Source organism: Asparagus officinalis, unplaced genomic scaffold (assembly GCF_001876935.1).
Source record: "Asparagus officinalis unplaced genomic scaffold, Aspof.V1 AsparagusV1_Un722, whole genome shotgun sequence".
Lineage (NCBI taxonomy): Eukaryota > Viridiplantae > Streptophyta > Magnoliopsida > Asparagales > Asparagaceae > Asparagus > Asparagus officinalis.
The window spans coordinates 3,795-26,104 of NW_017972982.1; the positions used below are offsets into that span (position 1 = coordinate 3,795).

Genomic DNA, 22,310 nt, shown 5'->3' on the forward strand with positions numbered 1-22,310 from the left:
CAATTTATTTTTTATTTTCATATTATTATTATTGCTAGTTTGCGAATTGAGTTAGGTTTTATTTACACTCATTTTATCACACACACCCTATTTGAGCTTGTAGGATTTCATACATCATATATTGGGTTGTGGGTTTGTGATTTGTGAGATTAAGCTTACATTGAATTCTCATCCAATTAGAGAACATTTTATTGTAATTGAGCTTTATTATGATGTTGCACATTGTATTACACTTGTACACCGAGAAAAGTGTGTGGTGAGAGACGGAGTCGGTTCCAAGAGGAGTGGGGTCGGTAGTAAAGTCTAGTGAGAGGTGGTAATTTCGAACACTTGAGGAAGGTGACACGGGCTAGGCCAACACTTAGAGGGTGTGAAGTGTATTTGCAAGTGTGTAAGTTGTAAAGTTTTCGGTGAACTAGAAAATCATATTGTGAGGTGTAAACGTTATTCGGGTGAGCGTAGAAAACCCGGTTGTGATAGTGGAGATCTCCTCGAGGTGAGGAGCGGAGACGTAGGTCGTGGGGAGCGAACTCCGTGATCATATCTTGTGTTTGCGTTCGTCTTTTGCGCACTATCACTTATGTTTATTTACTCTTGTTCATATATCCTTGCATATATCAAATTGAATATCAAGATTGTTAGAATATATGTGTTAATAACTTTTAATCAGTATTAATATCTAATAATATTAGCAATAACCCTATTCACCCCCTCTAGGGTACTTTCATATATAACATGTAGTTGCAAAATGGATTGAGATACGAAATGAAATTTTCATGATTGTTAAATAATAGAGTACAAGGCTCAGATTAAGGTCATAATATTAGTATACAATACCTCACCTAAATATTGTAATTGCGTTATAGATTGTACACAGATAACAGTTGCCTCATCTAAAAATTGCATGTGCAATTTGGATTGGATTCTCATCATGGTCTGCCTCATCTATATAATAAAATCATAATATAGATTGTATTAACTAAATTGACCAATCATCATTGCCAAATGGAAAAAAACTAAATATCATGTGAAAATCAAAGTGTATCCAAGATCTTTTCGCTTCATAGAGATGACAAAGTCCAATTTAGATGCTTAGATAAGGAACCAAAGTTTGAAAGATAGTCATATCAATAGACACTATGTCTGTAGGTTACTATCTTTATGACTTGTCTCATAAGAATACATAGACAAAATATCTTGCATTTACAAGCTAATAACCAAAACATAATAAAGACCGATCATGAGTCATCATACTAGTTAAATGCATGAATCTGAGATAAGCGAATCAATTCAGTAAGCATTTACAATAGTGACATAACCTCATTATAAACAAAGAATAATTGATCATGTAACAAGTATACATTGAGCCGAAAACTACTATAATCTGAGCATAAATTGAAGATGAAAAATGCCCATAGTTTGAAATAGAAACTGCTCAAAATTAGAGCTGAAATATGCTCATATTCTGCTCATAATATGAGCTCAAAACCTACGCAGGCGAGCGCTGGCGAAGTCGACGGCGAACCCCCCAGGCGAGTTCGAGCCCCGCAGTCGAAGACGCGACCCTCGAGCGAGACGCGACCCTCAAGCGAGACGCGACCTTCGAACGCGCACCTGACCCTCGCGTTGCTCAAGCACGAAGAACGCGACCCTCGGCATTTGTTGACTCCGACCATCGCGTCTGCCTCCCACCTCCGCGTCCGAGCGGATTCGCTGGCGACAGGTTGTCGCCAGCCTGTCCAAATCCCACCTATTTAAACCCCCAATGCCCTAGGGTTTTGTGTGCCGAAACTTCTCCTCCCCGACATTCTCTCTGGCGGCGGAAGAAATCAACGCAGCAGCGTTCTAAAGCCCTAAAATCACAGCAGTGATTTTCTAATTAATCCCCAGCTTTTCAACGGTGGTTGATGGGGTATTTAAGGAGAGAGAGAGAGAAAAGAGAAGTGGGGTTTTATTGTGGACATTCACTTATTCTCAAGTGATAAATGGAAAGGGTTTATTCCCTTTAATCATTAACACTGTTGCTACAGTGTTCATCTGAGAAATCCCAGTTTAGGGATTTGCTCCTAAATTTGTAATTTCTTGTTTGATTAAATAAGAAATTATCTGTGTGGCTCCCGAGGACGTAGGCAGTTGCCGAACCTCGTTAAACTTGGTGTATTGTTCTCTATTTTGCGTTTCCGTTGCATTAGGGGTTTTCTGCGTGAAATTCCCAACAAGAAAAACCCCTAATTAAAATATTACTTGGTTCAACGAGAGTCACCATCAGTGAGGGAAAATTATCAAGTGCATCCGGACCCGCGACATTAAAATTCTCCAAATGAATGTTAGCCCTTGAACCATTGAATATCGGGAGTCGTGCACAGACGATCCAAGTGTTGACATCCATTCAGTGCACATTTGCAAGACTATTGTAATTGTTTGCTCCCACGACTACTATTTAGACAATGTTATCCTATCAACCATGATCTAGCAGAATACTTATGCACCCTTTTTCCTCCTATGAAACTACTTTGGCCAGATTACATGGCTTTTCCTTGTGCAAATTCTCAAACATTCTTCACAAGGAACACCAATTATCACCCAACAAAGTTTACCATCACAATCACTACAAACATAAAAGGTATAGTTGAAATTGCTCAAGGGGTTGTCTGCTTCCATGGGATCTCCAGATTCTATCGAAAATGCAAGTCCCACACTATGGATTTTGTCATACCTGAAATCATCTTCCAAAACTTTTTCTATTTTGAGAAAAGGTGTTTCAGTGGGAAGTGGTTGGGATTTGCATACTTCCAGATTTCCTAAAAAAAATTATTTTTTTGGATTTCCAAAACATAATTTGTCATCACAACATCCACAAAAGAAATTTATTTCCGGCTCTATAACAAACAGGCTGACTCTATTCTATGTTCATTTCATCTTGCACTCTAATACAGGACATGTTTATAGCGGGAACAGATACAACCTCTGCAACACTGGAATGGGTTATGACGGAGCTCGCCCTCCACCCTCGGGTCCTCAAAAAAGCACAAGAAGAGATGAGGCAAATTGCCGGAAACAAAGGCAAAGTTGAAGAAAACGACATCCATCAGTTTCGATACATAAGATCAGTAATCAAAGAAACGCTAAGGCTCCACCCTCCACTTCCCCTCCTAGTCCCTCGAGAATCCATGGAAGACTGTGTCGTCAATGGCTTTGATATCCCAGCCAAGACTCGGGTTTTTGTCAACATATATGCAATAGGGAGAGATCCTGAAATATGGCAGCAACCTTTAGAGTTCAACCCAGAAAGATTCGAAGGCACCGAGACCGATGTTAAGGGCCAGGACTTCGAGTTGTTGCCATTTGGGGGAGGCAGAAGAGGATGTCCTGGTAATTCATTTGCAATGGCTACTGTAGAGACTGCGTTGGCTAGGCTGTTGTACCATTTCGATTGGAAGTTACAAGATGGTGTAGATGCTGGGGATGTCGACATGAGTGAGGTTTTTGGACTCACCACGAAGAAGAGGACTCCTCTAATTCTTGTGGCAACGAGAAACCAGGAGTTTGGGTTTAAAGCTTAAGAAGCAAACGAGCTTTTGCTCGAAGATATCGTCCGCGTATTTGAAGGTTTGTTTGCAGGATTTAAGTTAGATATTAGTATGGGCTTCTATGTTATCTCTTGTCTATGATATCTACAGAACACACAACTGTAAGTGTCGGAATGCCCGACGTGTATATTTTTTTAAAAAGAATTCAAAGTGGTGCTAGTATCCATCAGAGGAGTAATAATATTTGAGTAGCCCAATCTCTTCTTGACCAAGTCGTGTCACCAATCTCAAGAAGAGTAGTATTACTCTTAAAATATTTACTCCTTAGATACATATTAGTATCACTTTGTTTGTGAAATAAAAATTGTGAGGTGCATGTTTTTAAAATTTCTTTCTTTCTATTAATTACTCTTTTAATATTAATAGAAAGCAAAGAATTAAATATACATTATAAATCAAATACAGAAAGATATTGATTTTATTATCTTTCTAATGTATTACAAAATTTAAGAGAAAGAAGATGGGATCTTAGGTCTCCAGACAATGTTCTGGAGCCCTCCACCCTTTCCAAATAAAAAAGATATAGAGGACCTTGTCTTTGTTGTTTAAGACTCCAAGTCTCTCTTTTTTTCAATCTCTCCACATTTTCTCTATCTTTTCTGTCGTTCTTTTGTTATCGTCCCTCCCCGAATGGCAAATGAGGTCTCAATTTATAGGAAGACAAAGGAAAGTTATCACCAGGTGTTTGAAAGGGATTGGTGGGGGAGTCCTTATTGAAACTTATTTATCAAGATTGTTGCATTTGTTTATCATAACGAACATTTCCTTTGCCTTTCACTTCTAATTTATCTATCAGCTTATCTTTTTTTATTTCTTAAAATAGGTGTTATGTGGAGCTCATATACCTTCAAGCTGAAATTAGGTGTGTAGGGGGAGTATCATCGAGTTAGATTTTATTGCTAAGGCTTACGATCACATGATAACACTAATATATTGAAATTGACATGCACCCTCAAGTTTGAGAATTTGGTTAATATGAAAGGGTGAGGCATGTGTTTTTGTATTGGATTAATAGAGGGTACATGTACTCTCAAACTTACATGAGGTGCTATCATCGTCACATTGGTTTTGATTTATGTGAGGTACTATCCCTCACATTGGTTTTGATCTATACGAGGTACTATCATCCTCATAATAGGTTTCATTGACAGGACTTGTTGAGCTCATCAAATTTGACAACTACAAGGGGAAGGCATGCCTCTCTGAATTAATTAATATAGAAAGCCTACCTTCAAGGTAACTTGTATATGAGCTGTAAGCATCCTCAAATTAATTTCACTTTCAAAGCTTATCAAAAGGTATTAAACCCTTTATGGCTTGTCATGATTTTTTTTATTTTTTATTTTTTATTTTTTATTTTTTTGCATCTACAACAACCAAGTTAAAGTCCTATGAAATTATAATGTGAAATAAGAGGCAATAAGAAAGGGATTATATAGATAAAAAAGAAATAACCAACAGTTTCATTCAGGTGGTTAATATAGACAAAAATTTACACCTGTTTGGTTGTATCACTTACAAATCTCAAGGGACCATCAAAATATAATGCAGAAAACATGCTCAAGAACCATGTTCAGCTTAATGTCCTTAAATCTCCGTCATCAGCTTTTAACCCTACAATAACAACAAATTGCTCCTTAAGAGTGAATTCCATGAGACTGTACTCTAAGAGGATCTGTGAAATCTAGCGTGATTTCATTTGCTTATATGTAAACGACGTTCAAATTGCAGAAATGAGAATGTCTTTAGTTATACGTGACTGAAATATAGACGAATTTGGTGATAAATGAGACCATTTCCATTTAAATCCTAGGAACTCACTCAGATTTAGTTTCTACCGATCCCTCAGTTCCCACTGTATTCAGTTCCGTGATCTTTCCAAATGATTCTTTGGCTTCACCGAAGAAGTCCTTCACTTTATCAAGAACAGTTTTTAGCTCTTCTTGAGGAGGAAGCTGAAATACGTAAATGTTGATGGAAGTTAATGCTCAACAAATCTCATCAAATTTGAAAAAATGATAACTATAGTGTTAGTAATAACATAAAGGCATATTTGATTCCGGAAGAGGTAAACGGTAAAAATAATATTCTGGCATCCAATTGATTAAGACAGTGTGTACTTGATTAGCTTAATAAGATAACTTACTCGGCAGTATAAATGAAATAGAACATATCTGCTCTATGATTAGAATGGTAAGCTCCCACAGAGTACTAAATTCTTTTCAACTAAGGTAGAAAGAATAAGTACAATACCTCAATAACATCAGTTGGCGAGAGTGCTGATCTCACATTGTTGTTTTCCTGCATGAAATTTGCTACAAAATTATCACACAAATTCCCCCCCTCCATTTTAACAGAAAGCAAAACCAATAACTTCATATTAATCTAGGGTGAGAGGAGACATTACAACAAGTTTGTAGCCATATTTAAATCCCTTAGCTGACCGCAATACTCGATATTGCTTCATTGCTGACTTCTGTATCTCCTTTTCATCCTGTTAAAAGTACATTAACAGATAAACTCACTAAGAAGCTGATAACTGAGCAATAAAGGCAACCATGAACCCCTGACTGCGTAATGCAGAATGGGAAAGAACAAGATGAATACGCAAACTATAAAAATTTAATCTTCAAACACAACATGCTACCCATATGAATGTTACAAAGTGAACCAAACTGCACATACCAACAATATATACTGCCCCAAACTGCACATACAACATGCTACCCATATGAATGTTCGATTCGGCGATATTATTTACAGGGTTCTATCCGCAGTTAACCCAACAACAACAACATACGTCAAATAAGAAGAATAGGCAGTGAATGAAGTTACTCTGTAGATAACAGCTGCAAGGTTCCTGGCAATTGTGTCTTTGTATATATATTTTCCAAGAAAATTGTCTTTCGCGGCAACCATGATCTTCGCAGTTGTGCCGCCAGTTATCAGACTCAGTGGATACCAAAGATACACCTGCAATTAAGCCCAACCAGACATTTTCCTCAATACTGATATTAGCCACTATACACCCATAAAATTTTCAATGTACCAAATTTTGCATAAATCATTCCTCATCCAGTTCAAATAAAGATACCCAAGTAAACCAACAGGACCCAAAATCAAGGGCGACCCGTATCGAAGAAAAGGCCAAGAACCACGAATTACATTGGCGGTTCGAATAAAGATGACGAATTTGGGGTTGCCATCGGTCCCGAATCTCGGAAGCGGCGGCGGCTGCCGCCGCCGAAACTGACGAGAACTGCATGGCCTTTCTTTCCCTTGGCCTCCACCACCATCGCCGGCCTCTTCGCCATTTTCTCACGGGGAACGGCTCCTCCGGTCCTAGGAACGAAGGACGAGGGCCTGAGGATGGAGAGATCTTCGTGGGTTTTCAAGGGATTTGAGAGAGGAGGCCGAGACAAGGAGCCTATTGACATGGTTACCTCCATTTTTGGTCTTTGGAAAAATAATGGGACGAGAAAAGAAGCAGAGCTGTGTTTAGTTTGCTTGTGAGTGAGCCTCTCTTATCCACGATTTTATCTCATCAGTGGATTTTGTGCTTTTTGTGTGTATGCGTGGAAATTAGTGGGTCTCAATTTTTTTAGGGTTAATATGTTCTTTTTTTTTAAATAGGAAAAGCATGGGCCTCAATTTATTGATTGTGAAGAAAGTTGAACTGTTTTTTTAGGAAAAAATTTTAAAAACACCGTCTTTTTCAAATTTAACTAGCAAAACCGACCTTCTAAAAATAAAAACAGCAAAATCGACCCTTTTGATCGATTTTGCGCAGCGGTGGAAAAAAAGAAAATGGACGGGGCTGCTATTCCCGTCGCATTTAATTGTAAACGCGTTACTGGTTCTCACTTTCGTCCCACTTTTCGCGCCGCTTCATGGGGCACCGTTGCGATCTCGTCGTGGCCGGCGCCGTCTCCATCCACCCCTCGTCTCAATCACCGTCCTACGCTGCTCCTCGTTCGATTTTCGCCGGCTTCAGCCTTGCGTCCTTCGTCTCCTGCCAGTTCTGGATGAGCTCCATGTTCTTGTCGACCAAGGTGGCACCGACCACTTCCTTAAAAATGTTACATGCAGCAATCTCCGGTCCTCTACTCTGACCCATTAATTTCGAGAACCCGTCGGAAGAAATGAGATTTCTTTTATTCGATCCGTCGGGGATTTAGGTGAGGGTTCGGGCGACGAGGGAGGAGACGGAGTCGAGGCCGGAGCCGACGAGGGAGGCGAGGAGGGAGGAGGTGCCGGAGAGGGACTCGCGGCACGTGTCCTGGTTGCCGAGGGAGGCGGAGAGGAGAGGCGGAGGTCACCACCGGAAGAGGCGTCGCAGTGGGAGAAGGAGGAGATGGTGGAGACCAGAGTTTGGATGGCGGAGATGGTGGAGACCATGGTTTCTTTTAGCCCCCCCATTGCAAAATCGACCAAAGGGGTCGATTTTGCAGTTTTAATTTTTAGAAGGTCGGTTTTGCTAGTTAAATTTGAAAAATTGGTGTTTTTAAAAATTTGTCCTTTTTTTATTACTTTTATGCAACTATAGATGATCAAGCCACAAGTCTACGAAATACAAGTCTACGAAATTGAAGCGTATCTCACTTTTCAAGTAGCAAGTCAACCGTTTTGATCAGTAAGAGGTTATCAAATATTTGATTAGAGGAGTCGCGAGTCCATTCCATGGTTATATGAATGCCATATTTCCCCAAAAGTCTCCTTTTATTAGGCATTAAATTATTCCCCAAGAGAAACTGTTAACAGTACCATTACTTAAAAGGATCCCCTTTTCTTTATGTGGGCTTCCATTTTAGAATTTCTAAAACACCTTCATGTTTGGAAGAACAAAGATAAGTGCCTTCTTCGTCGAAAAAATTCGACAGAGACGCCCATGCTCCCGGTAAAATCAACAGAAATATCTCAAACACGGAGGAAAAACTCACAAACAGCCTCTTCTCTGGACTGCAACAAGTCTTGAGATCTTGTGTCACGAACGCGTCGCGTGCAAGGGAATACTAGTTTGTTGTTAAAAGAAAAATTGGCATCCCAGCAAGGATAACAAATGGATCCTAGAATGCGAGGCACCTATCCTCAACACATGAAGAAATGTTTCATCACTGTAACAGTTTCAGTAACAGGTCAAACTAATTAGCTAAGGGTTAATGTGCACAGAGGAAGGTAACCTGCACATGGAAAGGTATATATAGCATCCAGGAGAACCAAAAAAAATGAAAAAAATGAAAAAAAATGTAAAGGCTATCATTTGGATCAACACCATCATAAGGCACTCTGGAAAGTTTACATTATTCATAGCATACACATACTTAGAGGGTAAATAAGGGCATCACCAACCCTACTACTTCACATACTACATGAAATGCATGTCTCACGTAATCCTATTTTGAGCCACGATTTACGGGCACAAGGTAAAGAGTAGATCTCTTGTGCACAGTAAACCCTGCTGTATCGTCCATTTCGACATCCTCTCTCTTCATCCCTTCAGGCAACTCCCAGTCGAATAAGTACAGCATATTAGCAAGCGCAAGCTCGATGACCGCCACCCCCGTGCTCATCGCGGGGCAAATTCTTCGTCCCGAGCCGAAAGGAATGAATTGAAAATCGTGGCCTTTGAAGTCGACCGAGCTATTCGTAAATCTTTCGGGTATGAACTCTTCTGCACTCTGCCATGTCTTAGGGTCCCTTCCAATCCCCCAGGCATTAACATATACGAGCATATTTGGCAATATATCATACTCTTCGACCTTACAGTGTCGAATTGTCTCTCTCGGGAGAAGTGGAACAGGAGAATGCAGCCTGAGAGTCTCCTTCACCACTGCTTTCAGGTATTGGAGCTGATGAAGGTCTCCTTCTTCGACCTTTCCTTTCGATCCTAGGAAGGCCCTAACTTCATCTTGTGTTTTCTTCATTGCCCTTGGATTCCTTACAAGCTCGGCCATGGCCCAGACTATGGTTGCAGAGGATGTTTCACTTCCACCAATGAAGATATCCTAACAAAACCCGTAGAAATATAGAGCTTAGGTAATAAATAAGGACGAGATGAAAGTTTGCGAAGAGCTCAGTTCATGAGATTTTTTATTTTGAACCTTTTACCTCGGCGAAATGTTGGAAGATATTGGCATGGGTGAAATTAGCGAGTCTATCTGAGGGTAAAATGAGTTGAGATAACTAATTCACGGGGTTTATCTGCAGCAATGAAACTACAGGGATAGTAACTTCAAAATATCGATATTAAGGGGCCCTATATACTTTTTACTGAGAGCTGAACACTATCATGATTGGTCCCAAATGTTCCTTCAGGATCGATTGATCTGGATACCAAATGTTTATTTATTTTTCATATTTTGCCTAAATTAAAAAAAGTAATTAGATCCAAGGCTAATTCAATTAGGCCTAATGGGCACGGAGGGAACGAACACGATCAAGGCAAAATTCATTCACTGTGAAGATAGAGAGATTTCAATACCGTAAGGACTGCCTTGATGTTTTCCTTGGCGATACGGCCTTCCTCCTTCTGCACACGAAGCAAAACATCGACGAGGTCTTCGTGTTCAGGTCTAACCCTTTCAGGATCAAGGTGATGCCTTATAACTTCCTCATAAAATGCGTCAAGCTCGCCTGCATTCTTCTCGAGCCTACGAGTTCTTCCGCTCAATCTATCGATAAAGCCCAACCCTGGAAAAAAATCGCCAACAAAAGAATCTCCCAGCAACTGATCAGCTTCCTTAAGAATTTCATGAGCCTGACCCTTCTCATACTCTCCATCTTTGTACGTCTCACCGACAGAAATCCTGCAGACAACATTGTTTGCAAGACTGACCGCGGCCTTATGCAGGTTGACAGGCTTCGACGAAGAACGTGAAATGGACTGAATCATTAGAGACACCTCCTCTTCTCTTACTCCGCGAAATGATTCCGCCCTCTTGGCACTGAAAAGCTCGAGCACGCATGTTTTCCTCATCTCCCTCCAGTACTCGCCGTAGGGTGAAAAACTGATATCAGAGGAATTGTACGAGTATTTGTTGGGAGCAATGAGATGGGGTCGAGAGCAGAAATCAAGGTCGTGAGTCTTCATTACTTCTTTAGCCATTTCGGCGGACGAAATGATAAGAGTTGGCCTGAGACCAAGCTGTAGCTGCATCAAAGGTCCATGTTTTTGGGAGAGTAGCCAAAGCGAACGGTGAGGAATCGAACCTAACTGATGGAGGTTGCCAATTATGGGGAGCTTTTTCGGTCCGGGAGGGAGTTTATGTTTCTGCTTTCCTTTGTGGATGAGGAGGAGAAGAAGAGGAGCAGATGCAAGAGGGATGAAGATTAGCCATAATGACATTGCAGAGATGGTCATTTCTGAGGAAGAGTAAAGGGAGAGAGGAGAAGTGAGGTTCATCCTTGACTAACTGCAGTAGTTAGTTTCCACCATTAATGAGGGTGTATATGTCTACTTATATAAACATTCATTGAGCATCAAATTGTTGACAAGTCCATAGTTAGGAACCAAGCATGATTTTTATTTAAATTTTTATATATCAATATATATATCCTCAACTGAGTATCTTTACAACCACTCATTTAATATAACTACTACTGCTCCTATTTCTAGCTGAAGTTTGAACATTAAGGGGTTACAAGTGAGTAATTCTTTCTGAGGAAGGGTAAAGGGAGAGAGGAGAAGAGATGTTCATCCTTGACTGAGTACAATGGTTTCGTCATTGCTGAGTTATATGTTTCTTTGACTAATCCTTTCGATTAGCAAAGGATTAGTCAAAGGGACCAAGTCAGAGAAGACTAATCCATTCAAGCAAAGGATTAATCAAAGGAACCAAGAGGTGCATGTTTCTTTGACTAGTCCCTTCACGCAAAGGATTAGTCAAAGGAACTAAAAGTCAGAGAAAACATCTCTTAAATAAAATCAAGACTAGAAAAATTAATCACAAAGAGGAAAAATCAAAGCAAGTAAAATATGGAGGAAATCAAGAGAGAAGACAAAACTTTAAAAGGTGGAGAAATATTTTTTTTATCAATTATAAATAATGTTTATAATTTTTGAAGATCTTTTCAATTAAGAGTAACATTCATCTCTAAATGGAGTTTTTACAAAAATTCTTACAATCAAACCCCTCGCTGTCTATCCTATTTATAGCCTTAAAGCAAGCGAAAAGAGCCCTTATATATGTTAGCCTTGGGCTCCAAGAAATAAATCTCAATAGTTTACTGTTCAGTTATATATCAATCGGTTGACCAATTGGTTAACCAATATGCAAAATCAATAGAAATATCTCAAGCTTAGAGAAAAACTCATAATCTGTCTCTTATTTAGAGAATTAGACTACAACGTTTCCTGAGATCTTGTGTCACGAACGTGTCCCGTACATGGGAATGCTAGTTTGTTATTAAAAGAAAATTGACATCCCAACAAGCAGAGGCGTAGCTGTGCACGGCTTGCCTTGGACAGCTGTTCAGGACAAGAAAATGAATAAATTTTAATACCCCTCTGAGCCCTCTCTCGCCCTCGCCCGCGACCTTGTTGGAACGTGGATCCAAGAGCTTCGCCGATGCAATCCTGAACTCCCAAGCTCATCTGACGGACCGCCGCCGACCAAATCTTCGTTCGTTCGCCGACGTCCCCTCGCCTCCAGAGCATACCCGTTGACCGTCGAGCCATCGACGCCGCGTTGTACGACCGCCCCGACCAATCATCATCGTCGCCGACTCACCGACTCCTCCTCGCGACCTCCTCTAGGCCGCCGCAGTCAAAGAACCACCATTGACTGAATCCGGCTCGCTCTCGCCTCCCAGAGCAAGCCCTCAACGCTCGAGCCTTAACGCGCCCGACGACCGCCCAACCAAATCCTTGACGTCGTCGACTCGCCAACGTCCTCCTTGCCTCCCAGCATCGCGTCAACAACCACCTCGACTTGTACGCCCTCGACCCTCCTCCAGCTCCCTCATCCTCCCCCAAACCCTAGCCCTAACGATTCAAACAACTAATTACTCAAATGCCACTAACGAATAGATCTATTTTGAAATTGATGGTTCCTTCATTAACCCGATTGACTAATGGACCCGGTTAATTATTTTAGTTTATAGACTAAGATGTTATCTAGGTAGTCATTAGCAATTTTGATATCCTAATCATAATCTTTTAATATGCTTCTTAATGCATGCAATCTTTTAATATCCTAATCACAATCTATTAATTTTTGAAGCTAAAATGTCTGGAAAGGAAATGAAAACTTTATTTTCATTTTATTCCAAAAAAGACATTATTGGAGCCTCAAGCGAGGCACTGCCTATGGAGCCAACGGTTGATGATAAAGAAGAAGAGCAACATCATCCTAAAATTCAAAAGGTTAAGGATACCGTATCTTATAATCCAGGATTACGTCAAGCAATATGGAAATATCCATATGAAGAACAAGATGAGGTTCGACGTCATTACATAGCAATAGGGCCATGCTAACCAAACCTCCGAGAATATCCAAGAAATGAAGATGGACGTAGCTTTCGACATGATTGGTTCAAGACTTATGCTTGGTTAGAATATTCTGAAATAACTGATCATGCCTATTGATTTCCTTGTTTCCTTTTTTAGAGCAATTCCTCCCAACAACATAAACAAGAAGCTTGGACTTCGAAATGATTTAATAGTTGGAAGAGAGCTGGAGGAAAAGATAGTCATTTTCGAGTGCATGAAGGAGAAACAGGATCAATACATTCAAAAAATGTTTTAATGCTTGATGCTTTGAAAAAACTATCTCAAAACATTAAGAAACATTTGACCTTACAAGATGAAGATGAAATAAAGAAAAATCGTCTGCGTGTTGTCACTACAGTTAATCCTATTCATTGGCTAGCATGTCAAGGATGTGCTCTTCGAGGGCATGACGAATCTCATGATTCAGCAAATCGTTGAAACTTTATTGGATTGCTCAAATATATGCAACTCTTAATTGTTGCGCGCAGCGGAAATATCGGCAACACTTCGGCAGCACTTCGGCAGCACAACAAGAGAGTCAAGTCGCAATAAGAATTCTTGTTTCTCAAAGGGAACAAGAATCTGAAGCCTAATATCTCATCAAAGTGAGATATTAGCTCTTCCTCTCGTCAGCTCTAGGACTGCGCGTCGAGGGAACCTAAAAGCTATTACAAATCACACAAATAATAGTACAACCAATTTTACGTGGTTTGGCAAATTGCCTACGTCCACGGGGCAAGGAGGGGGGAGATCCACTAATAGAGGGAGAGAATACAACTAGGGTTTACAATCACTCAATCTAAACCCTCAAACAAACTCTCAAATCTCTCACAAATACCTCTCAAAGGGATGCACAAAACCCTAAAAGAGACTACACAAAATCTCCTTCACTGCAGCTACTATTTTTCTTCCTGCAGTTGCCAAACAATTCTGCATGCACAATGCGGACAGCCAAAAATTTTTCTCCGAAAAAACTCCTCGCGCTCTGTACTGCACGCCGAAAAAAATCCCCAGCCAAAATAACAAAACCTTGCACACCATCCTAGGGAGAAATCGCATGCCAAAATAACAAAACCTCGCGCTCTGTAGCTGCTTGCTTTTCGGGTGGGCCTGCACGTCGATCTCAACATCCGCAAGAAGTCCGGTTTCTTCGTTTCTTCACACACGTGGGTTGGCCCCACCACACACACGTCTCATTCATAATTCTCCACCTCGACGAAGTTTTTTCAAAACTGAGCCGACACCAAAGAAACCAAATGTTCCACTTGTTGTGTCCAGTACGAACTCAATCCACAACAAGTTGAGAACCCGAACGAGAGTCCAAACAATCTCACCCCCATCAAAATTAACTAATCCAAACCGGCTGCATCAAATATGACTGCCTACGTATCCTCTTGCCCAAGGAATCAAGCCGAACGTAGTTCACCCAAATGGCCGCCAACGGCCTCAACAATCACGAATATGCAACAAGTTTCAACAATAATCAAACTTGTTGCTCGGAACCACCTTAGTGAGTATATCCGCCGGATTATCCTTCGTGTGGACTTTTATAATCTCCACATCGCTATTGTAGGCGTCAAAAAAAATACTGAGAGATATCCGAATACAGCTCAAAAAGGCAGAAGAACACAAGTATGGGCTGTCTCGCACGTGAGACAGTCTTTACTGTCTCGCACGCGAGACAGTCTTTACTATCTCGCAGGCAAGACAGTATTCTCTGTCTCGCCATGCGAGATAGTGTTCTCTGTCTCGCCAGGCGACACAGTTGTTACTATCTCGCAGGCGAGACAGTGTTCTCTGTCTCGCCATGCGAGACAGCATTCTCTGTCTCGCCCACGAGATAGTTCTCAAATGCTCAAAAACTGTTTTATAAACCGCCGACATGTGACCACCAACTGTTCAAGAACGTGGGAAACGTTGTGGGCGAGAATCACGTGGATAACTGTCAAAATAACGGAGTTTGAAACGTGGGAAGGCAGTTATTGTAGAAACCACTGTGCAGTTAGGATTTCCGAGACAGTGTTTACTGTCTCGGAGCAAACACTGTCTCGACAGCCGAGACAGCAAATGCTGTCTCGCGAGCTTATTTTCCTCTAACTGTTCATAGGGGTTATAAATAATCCCCTGAGGTCGATTTTTGAAAGGGGCTGATCATTTTGTATACTTTGGAGCAGAGAGATAGCAGAGTTCCTGAGCTTCTGGTCATTCCTTGAGATTCGAGCTTTGACTTGATCTTAAGAAGAACGACTATCTTACTTTGATAAGGTATCGTTTTAAATTCTCACTTCGATAAACGAAGGAAGAATCATTAAACCCCTCACGATTCAATCAGAATCTGTGATTTGGTGGTCCACGAGTTAAAGCGCTCCCGGCACAGGCAAAGATCCCACGCAAGCAGCGATCCAAACAACGATCCTGCGTTTGTTTCTAAAAAGTTGTAATTTTTTTTTTGTGTAAAAGGAGTCTTATAAAAAGACTATCTCTTTTGAATTTGTTGTAATCGACCGAAAATATAATAAATTCCACAACGAAGTCAACTTTTGACGAAAACAAACTGGCGACCACAGTGGGAGCCAACGGTCTCGCTGCCGAGACCGTCGTGTCGCAGCCAACCATCAAGATCCCGGTTGAATCAACGGTCGAGTACGAGTTCGACCAAGAGAAGTTTGAGGAGTATTCGTCGTCTTTATCTGTAAAGTCTTCCCCGCCTCGCAAATGCAGGAAGACTTCATCTTTGTTGAAGTTGTCAAACACTACAGATGAAGACTCTCGCTTAATTATTGCTGAGGATTCTACTCGCAACCTATCTGCTCATAATGACTCTTCTTCAATTAAGGAGTCATTAAATCAAAGCCCGTCGGCATTGACGAAGAGGGCTCGTCAGAGACAACGTCAGCGCCACGCTCGCCAAATGGCTAAAGCCTTGGAACAACCCGACGGAGTTCGTTATCATGCGGACTTAGAGTCGATGAGGCATCGAGTGGTTCAGTTGTCTCAATGACCAATCACTCATGTCTCTGATAAACTCACGACGGAGGAATGGACTATTCTTAAAAGGGCTCGTTCGACCCTCGAAGAACGTATACAAAAACGTCGTGCAAACGCTGCTCATGCCCGTGCTCTCTTACAACAAAGACGAGAAAGGAAGAAGGAAATGGTGGCCAAAGAACCACCGAAACTCTGCCAAGTTTGGATTCTAAAGTCTGGAGTTGTGAAAAATCAGCATTCGGAGCCCGTTAAGACTCCACACCCGCAAGGGGGTGGTTCTAAACGTATGACTCTTGACATAACCTTGGATCGCTCAGAGGCGACGACAAGTCATCCTGGGTATGTTAACAAGGTTCAAACACAAAAACAGAAGATATGTTGCTCTGGTCACCATGCTGACGAGTTGTACTATCAAACTAAAGGTGGAAACAAATCACATAAAAGGACTGTTCGAGAAACGAATCGTCATTGTGTATGTGAAAAACTTATCAAAGCAGTGTTGTCCAAATGCAACTGCTTTAAAGCCATTCCGCCGAAAGTTTCTGTGTTCCAAAGACTTTCTACTGAAATGTCAAAGCCCAAACCGAGACGTTTCAACAAGAAGCTTGATATTCGAGAAGATGAATTTCCTGAAGTCACCATCAACATGGCTGATAAAGGAAAATCTAAGTAGCATTCAAGTGAACCAAACCCCGACTTTTCCTCGGGAGGAAAATTCGATTCAAGAATTGCCCGACGGATGTCTCGACTACAGCTAGGAGCTATCAGGCGTAAAGACTACAAGAGAATGCATGAAGGAATGTCATCAGAGGATGAGTTCTCAGACACTTGTTCTGCGATCGCTTCGGATGATACGGTATCTAGCACAAGACAAACCAGAGAAGTACTCACAATCACCTCTGATCAATTCGCTCAAATACTTCAAGAAGCTCTAGCCAAACAACGTGAAGAAATTAGAGCTGAGATGAAGACAGAGATGGAGTTGGCTATCCAACAAATGAGGGAATTGCTAGCTGTCCAGTCAAAGAACTGAATCCAGCCGCCACACTCAAAATATTATGGATGACAGTGATCCAGAAGTGGATGAAGTCATTAGGGCTGATACACCTCCCAATAGCAATAACGCTGGGGGTGGTCTAACGGATTCTCCCAATAACGAGATTGGGGGTGGTTCAATAGCACCTCTCACAGGGGGTGGTCTAACTCATTCTCCTCAACGTCCTTCGAATGAAGACATAGACGATAAAGGGAAAAATGAAAGAGCTTGAAAATAAAATCAACGCTTTGATGACGGCTCAAGAAGTGAAGAAGACGGGTATTCCATGTCCCTATCCAAGAGAATGGGATTCAATACCGTATCCGACAAAGTTCAATCTGATTAACTTCACACCGTTTGAGGGGAAGAGCTCGCCTATTCAGCACTTGATTTATTTCAAGTCTCATTTGGGCATGATCTCTGGAAACGAGGCTTTAATGGTCCGGTCATTCGTTGGCACCCTTCGTGGGCCCGCCTTCGATTGGTACCGACGTCTGAAGTCAGGGAGCATCAATTGCTGGGATGACATGGAAAGTTTATTCCTCAGCAACTTCTTCGATGATGATACCGAAGTGTCAAGCGGAACCATTTTAGATGAGAAGCAAAAAGACGGAGAGTCAGTCGACAATTTTGTCAAGCGCTTCCGTGGCAAAGCAATGAATTGCAGAGATCCTATTACAGAGGAGTTCATCCTGCAAACATGCCACAATAACCTCTCTATCGATGTCCTGGAAGCTCTGGGGGTCGTACCATCCAGTGGCGAACAAGCTGAACACTTTCTTAAAAGAAAGAAAGCTGAGAAAAGCCAACCGACGACATCTACAATCGCTGTGAACGCGACTCTCGATCCGAGGTTCCAAAAGGAGTATTCTTTCCAAGATGATAAAGCTCCAGCCATATTAGAATACCTCCTCGTTAATGATAAAATCAAGCTACCGCCTATTAAAGATCAGGAGGGTGCTAAGATGATTACAGATCCTAACTACTGTGCATACCACAGAAGGATTCTTCATCCCACCAATATTTGCTTTGGACTCAAAAATAAGATCCAAGCATTAATTGACTCCGGCGTCATAATGGCGAAACAAGCCAAATAAAGACGACCCCACACTCCATTGGATACACGAGTACAAACTGTTCTCCTTAACTCCATGGGATACACGAGTATAAACTGTTTTCCCCTAACTCCAAAGAGTATATGAGTATAAACTACTTCTTCATGTCACTTCGAAGAGTATACGAGTATAAACTGCTTCTCAACACTCCAAAGAGTATACGAGTATAAACTGCTTCTCGGTCATCTAACTGAATACAATGGTAAACCCAGCTTCACAAAGGAAGCTGGGGGTGAATGATTTATGTAACGGGAAGTTCCTAGAGAATCTTATATTCTTAAGGATAACCCGAACATGCGACTGAGGATAACGTACTCCTCGTTACACCCAGTTTTGCAAAGAAAGCTGTGGGTGGATAATTCATGTAAACGTACTCCTCGTTACACCCAGTTTTGCAAAGAAAGCTGTGGGTGGATAATTCATGTAACGGGAAGTTCACGGAAGGATGTTAAATGTAATATTCTTAGGGATAACCCGATCATTATGAACAAAGTGATAAACACTACATCCCTACGGTGATTTCCGAATACTCTTTTGTTGAGATGAGATTCGATCACTTCGTTGGATCAGTCTTCCCTCTCAAACTCCCATTTAGTCAAACCTTTAAACGGTTAGGTCCAAAGCTAAAATCACCTCTCGATTCCTTCAATGAACAAGGGGTCCACAAATTGAACGATCAAACCTTTAAACAGTTAGGATCGTCTCAAAACTCCCACTTGGTCAAAACCTTACTACAATTAGGACCACAACCAAAATCACCTCTCGATTCCTTCCATGAACGAGAGGTCCACTTTTAGTTGAATAATCAAACCTTGTGACATTTAAGATTATTCAAACCAATATAGATTCTCTAAATGAAGATCCCACTTCGAGTTTCCTTTGCACCAGGAGATAGAATATAAAATTCTTCCTCTCCGATTTTAGGTTCATCTCTACCAACAAACAAGAGACCATGAGATAGAATATAAAATTCTTCCTCTCCGATTTTGGGTTCATCTCTACCAACAAACAAGAGACCATCCGATTTTGGGTTCATCTTTACCAACAAACAAGAGACTAGGAGATAGAATATAAAATTCTTCCTCTCCGATTTTGGGTTCATCTCTACCAACAAACAAGAGACTAGGAGATAGAATATAAAATTCTTCCTCTCCGATTTCTGGTTCATCTCTACCAACAAAAAAGAGACCAAAATACTCCAATGAGTACACGAGTCTAAACTGTTTTCCTACATTCAATGGGAAGTTTCTGGAAAATATTACTTTTGATATTCTTAAGGATAACCTGACGAATTCTCGAGAGACAAACAAGCATCAATATGGAAATACCAGCCTCGATTCAAAATCTCAACAACGGTTCAGCGATAAACGCAGTGCCGGAGAAGCATTAGCTATTCTACAAAGAACTGAATAGACTAATGGATGAAGAGATCAAGAGCCGAAGCTATTTTATGGACTCCTCTCCACGATCTACTCAATCAAGCATTGAAGGGATTGAAGATAAGATCTGTCTTATCCAAAGTATCCCAGACTCCTCTATAAAAGAATGAGTCTGGAATACTTTGGAGGGAGTATCTATAGGCGTCAAAAAAAATGCTGAGAGATATCCGAATACAGCTCAAAAAGGCAGAAGAACACTGTAGGGTCCTGTTTTGCTTATGTATACCAAGTGTAGGATCGTGACCCTTAAGAATAGAGTGCGCTCTTATAAAAATCTGCGGAAGCTTTACACTTAAACACTAGAAGGTGAGTTTGCAAAGTAGATTATAAATTGCAAAGAAAGAATGACAAGCTCAGAAAATAAACATCACAAACATAAGCATGTATACTGGTTCCACCTTCCCGGTGTACATCCAGTCCCCAAGCAAATCCCGCTTAAGATTTCCACTATGATTTTGAAACCTTATAAAATCAAAAGCAAACCTGACCAATTTGCAATACCATGCAAATTGCAACACCAATTGACAAGACCATGCCAATTGCCACCCAATCTCTAAACCAAGCGATCAACCCTCTCAAACCCGAGAGAAATCCTTTTTGAAGCAAGAACATAATTGGTCCTATAAGCCTTTGTTTCGTTCAAAAGTCGCTGCTGTGGAATTCATTATAACTTTGTTCGATTACAACAAATTCGAAAGAATAATCTTTTTATAAGACTTTTTCTACACAACAAAACAAAAATTACAACTCTTGAGAAACAAACACGAAAATCGTCTATCAATTTTCGTTTTCGTGGGACTTTGCCTGTGCCGGGAACGCTTTGGTTCGTGGACCGCCGATTCACAGATCGTGAAGAGGGGGCTTATGATTCTAACTTCGTTATCGAAGTAGAAATTAAAATGATATCTTATCGAAGTAAGATAGTCGTTCTTCTTAAAATCAAGTCGAAGCTTAATTTCAAGGCGTTGCAAGAAAAGAACTCAAATCTCTGCTCTCTCTGCTCTGGAATGCTCTAACAAATGCTCGATCCCCGTCAGAAGTGACCCTAGGGGGGTATTTATAGCCTCAAGGGTCAGTAACTGCAAAAACTTAACAATCGAAGAAGTCAGTACGGCGAGACAGTGTTTACTGTCTCGCTGGGCGAGACAGCGTTTGCTGTCTCGCCCCGGGAGACAGTAAATTTGCTGTCTCGCTCAGCGAGACAGTAAATACTGTCTCGGAAAATGGCAGTTTCTCGCTGTAACTGTTCTCTCACGTTTCAAACTCCGTTATTTTGGCAGTTATCCACGTGATTTTCGCCCATGATGTTTCCCACGTCCCTTGGCAGTTAATGGACACGTGTAGGGCAGTTACAAATGTAGTTTTGACTATTTCAACACTGTCTCGCTGGCGAGACAGCAAAGACTGTCTCGCTGGCGAGACAGCAAAGACTGTCTCGCTGGCGAGACAGTTCATACTTGTTTTGATTTTTCCAAAACAGTATGAAATCCTTTCTTGTGAATTTTTGAGTGATCTTCTCTATGCTTGGGATATCTATTAGCATTTTTTGACGCCTACAGATACCCCCTCCAAAGTATTCCAGACTCATTCTTTTATAGAGGAGCATGGGATACTTTGGATAAGATAGATTTTACTTACGATCCCTTCAATGCTTGGCTGAATAGATCGTATGAAAGGACTTCTTGGTAATCTTGCGGATGAAGCTTGAACTTGGATCTTTAACTTGAATTTGCATAGCTTCAACCACTATTCCACCAACCTCCATTGGATATGATCGTTGAAGCTCTATTCCATCCATCCTCCAACTCGTTGTTTGTCTATAATAAATAAGAAAACACAAATACTAGACAAACAATATTAGTGGTAAATTGTTTGTTAAACATCATCAAAACAAGAAGGCCAACAGTATTACGGTCTTAGGCTAGTGTTAAGCACTATCGGTGATTTCTTTACATGGTATCAGAGCCATTCTAATCTTGTGCTCTTCAAGATCGGGGTTTAAAGAGAGCTCGGGTTTACTCTAAGTATGGAATCAATGGGTCGTGTCGTTGGATTGGGAATGGAGATCTTAAACCAATCTAACTACCGGTTATGGAAGTCATGTATGGAGTCATACTTGGTTAGTGAGGACTTATGGGATGTCGTCGGCGGTAGCAGCACAACACCACCAAGGGGAGATGCTGCAACAGCGGAAGCGACAAAGGAGTGGACACGGAAGAATGCCAAGGCGGAGTTTGCTTTGAAGAGGTCAATATCTTCAGGACTATTTGAGCATGTCTCAAGATGTACATCCGCAAGTGCTATTTGGCAGGCACTAGATCAATTGTTCAACAAGAAGAACGAGGCTCGTCTACAACTGTTAGAGAACGAGTTGGCGAATGCGAAGCAGGGGGAGTCTTCAATCTCAGAGTTTTTCATCAAGGTAAAAAATCTTTGCTCTGAGATTAATACTCTCAATCCGGAGGAGTCGATTTCGGAAGCACGGTTGAAGCGGTCTATTATTCGTGGTCTACGACCCGAATATACACCGTTTGTTACTTCAGTTCAAGGATGGGCTACACAACCTTCCTTGGAGGAGTTTGAAAATCTACTAGCTTCGCAAGAATCACTAGCCATGCAAATGGCGGGAGTTAAAGTCCATGATGACTCGGG

General features: G+C 41.2%; 3 protein-coding genes across 3 annotated transcripts; 1 reads left to right on the forward strand and 2 right to left on the reverse strand.

Moving 5' to 3' along the window:
• The first annotated feature begins 1,988 nt into the window (after window positions 1–1,988).
• LOC109828104 (cytochrome P450 71A1-like) lies at window positions 1,989–3,917 on the forward strand. The gene has a single exon (XM_020395143.1). The coding sequence runs from the start codon at window positions 2,907–2,909 to the stop codon at window positions 3,561–3,563; it is 657 nt and encodes a 218-aa protein (XP_020250732.1). The 5' UTR covers window positions 1,989–2,906; the 3' UTR covers window positions 3,564–3,917.
• Window positions 3,918–5,002: 1,085 nt separating this feature from the next.
• Window positions 5,003–7,111, reverse strand: LOC109828103 (protein HHL1, chloroplastic). The gene is given in 7 exon segments (XM_020395142.1): window positions 5,003–5,204; window positions 5,412–5,545; window positions 5,844–5,891; window positions 5,998–6,084; window positions 6,426–6,563; window positions 6,756–6,854; window positions 6,857–7,111. Coding segments are annotated over 7 exon segments (702 nt in total). The 5' UTR covers window positions 7,040–7,111; the 3' UTR covers window positions 5,003–5,191.
• A 1,705-nt stretch (window positions 7,112–8,816) lies between these two features.
• LOC109828105 (cytochrome P450 71A1-like) lies at window positions 8,817–11,043 on the reverse strand. The gene is made up of 2 exons (XM_020395144.1): window positions 10,072–11,043; window positions 8,817–9,595 (listed from the first exon to the last, which is right to left on the reverse strand). Exons 1-2 carry the CDS (start codon window positions 10,990–10,992, stop codon window positions 8,984–8,986), a joined length of 1,533 nt encoding a protein of 510 aa, XP_020250733.1. The 5' UTR covers window positions 10,993–11,043; the 3' UTR covers window positions 8,817–8,983.
• Window positions 11,044–22,310: the final 11,267 nt, after the last annotated feature.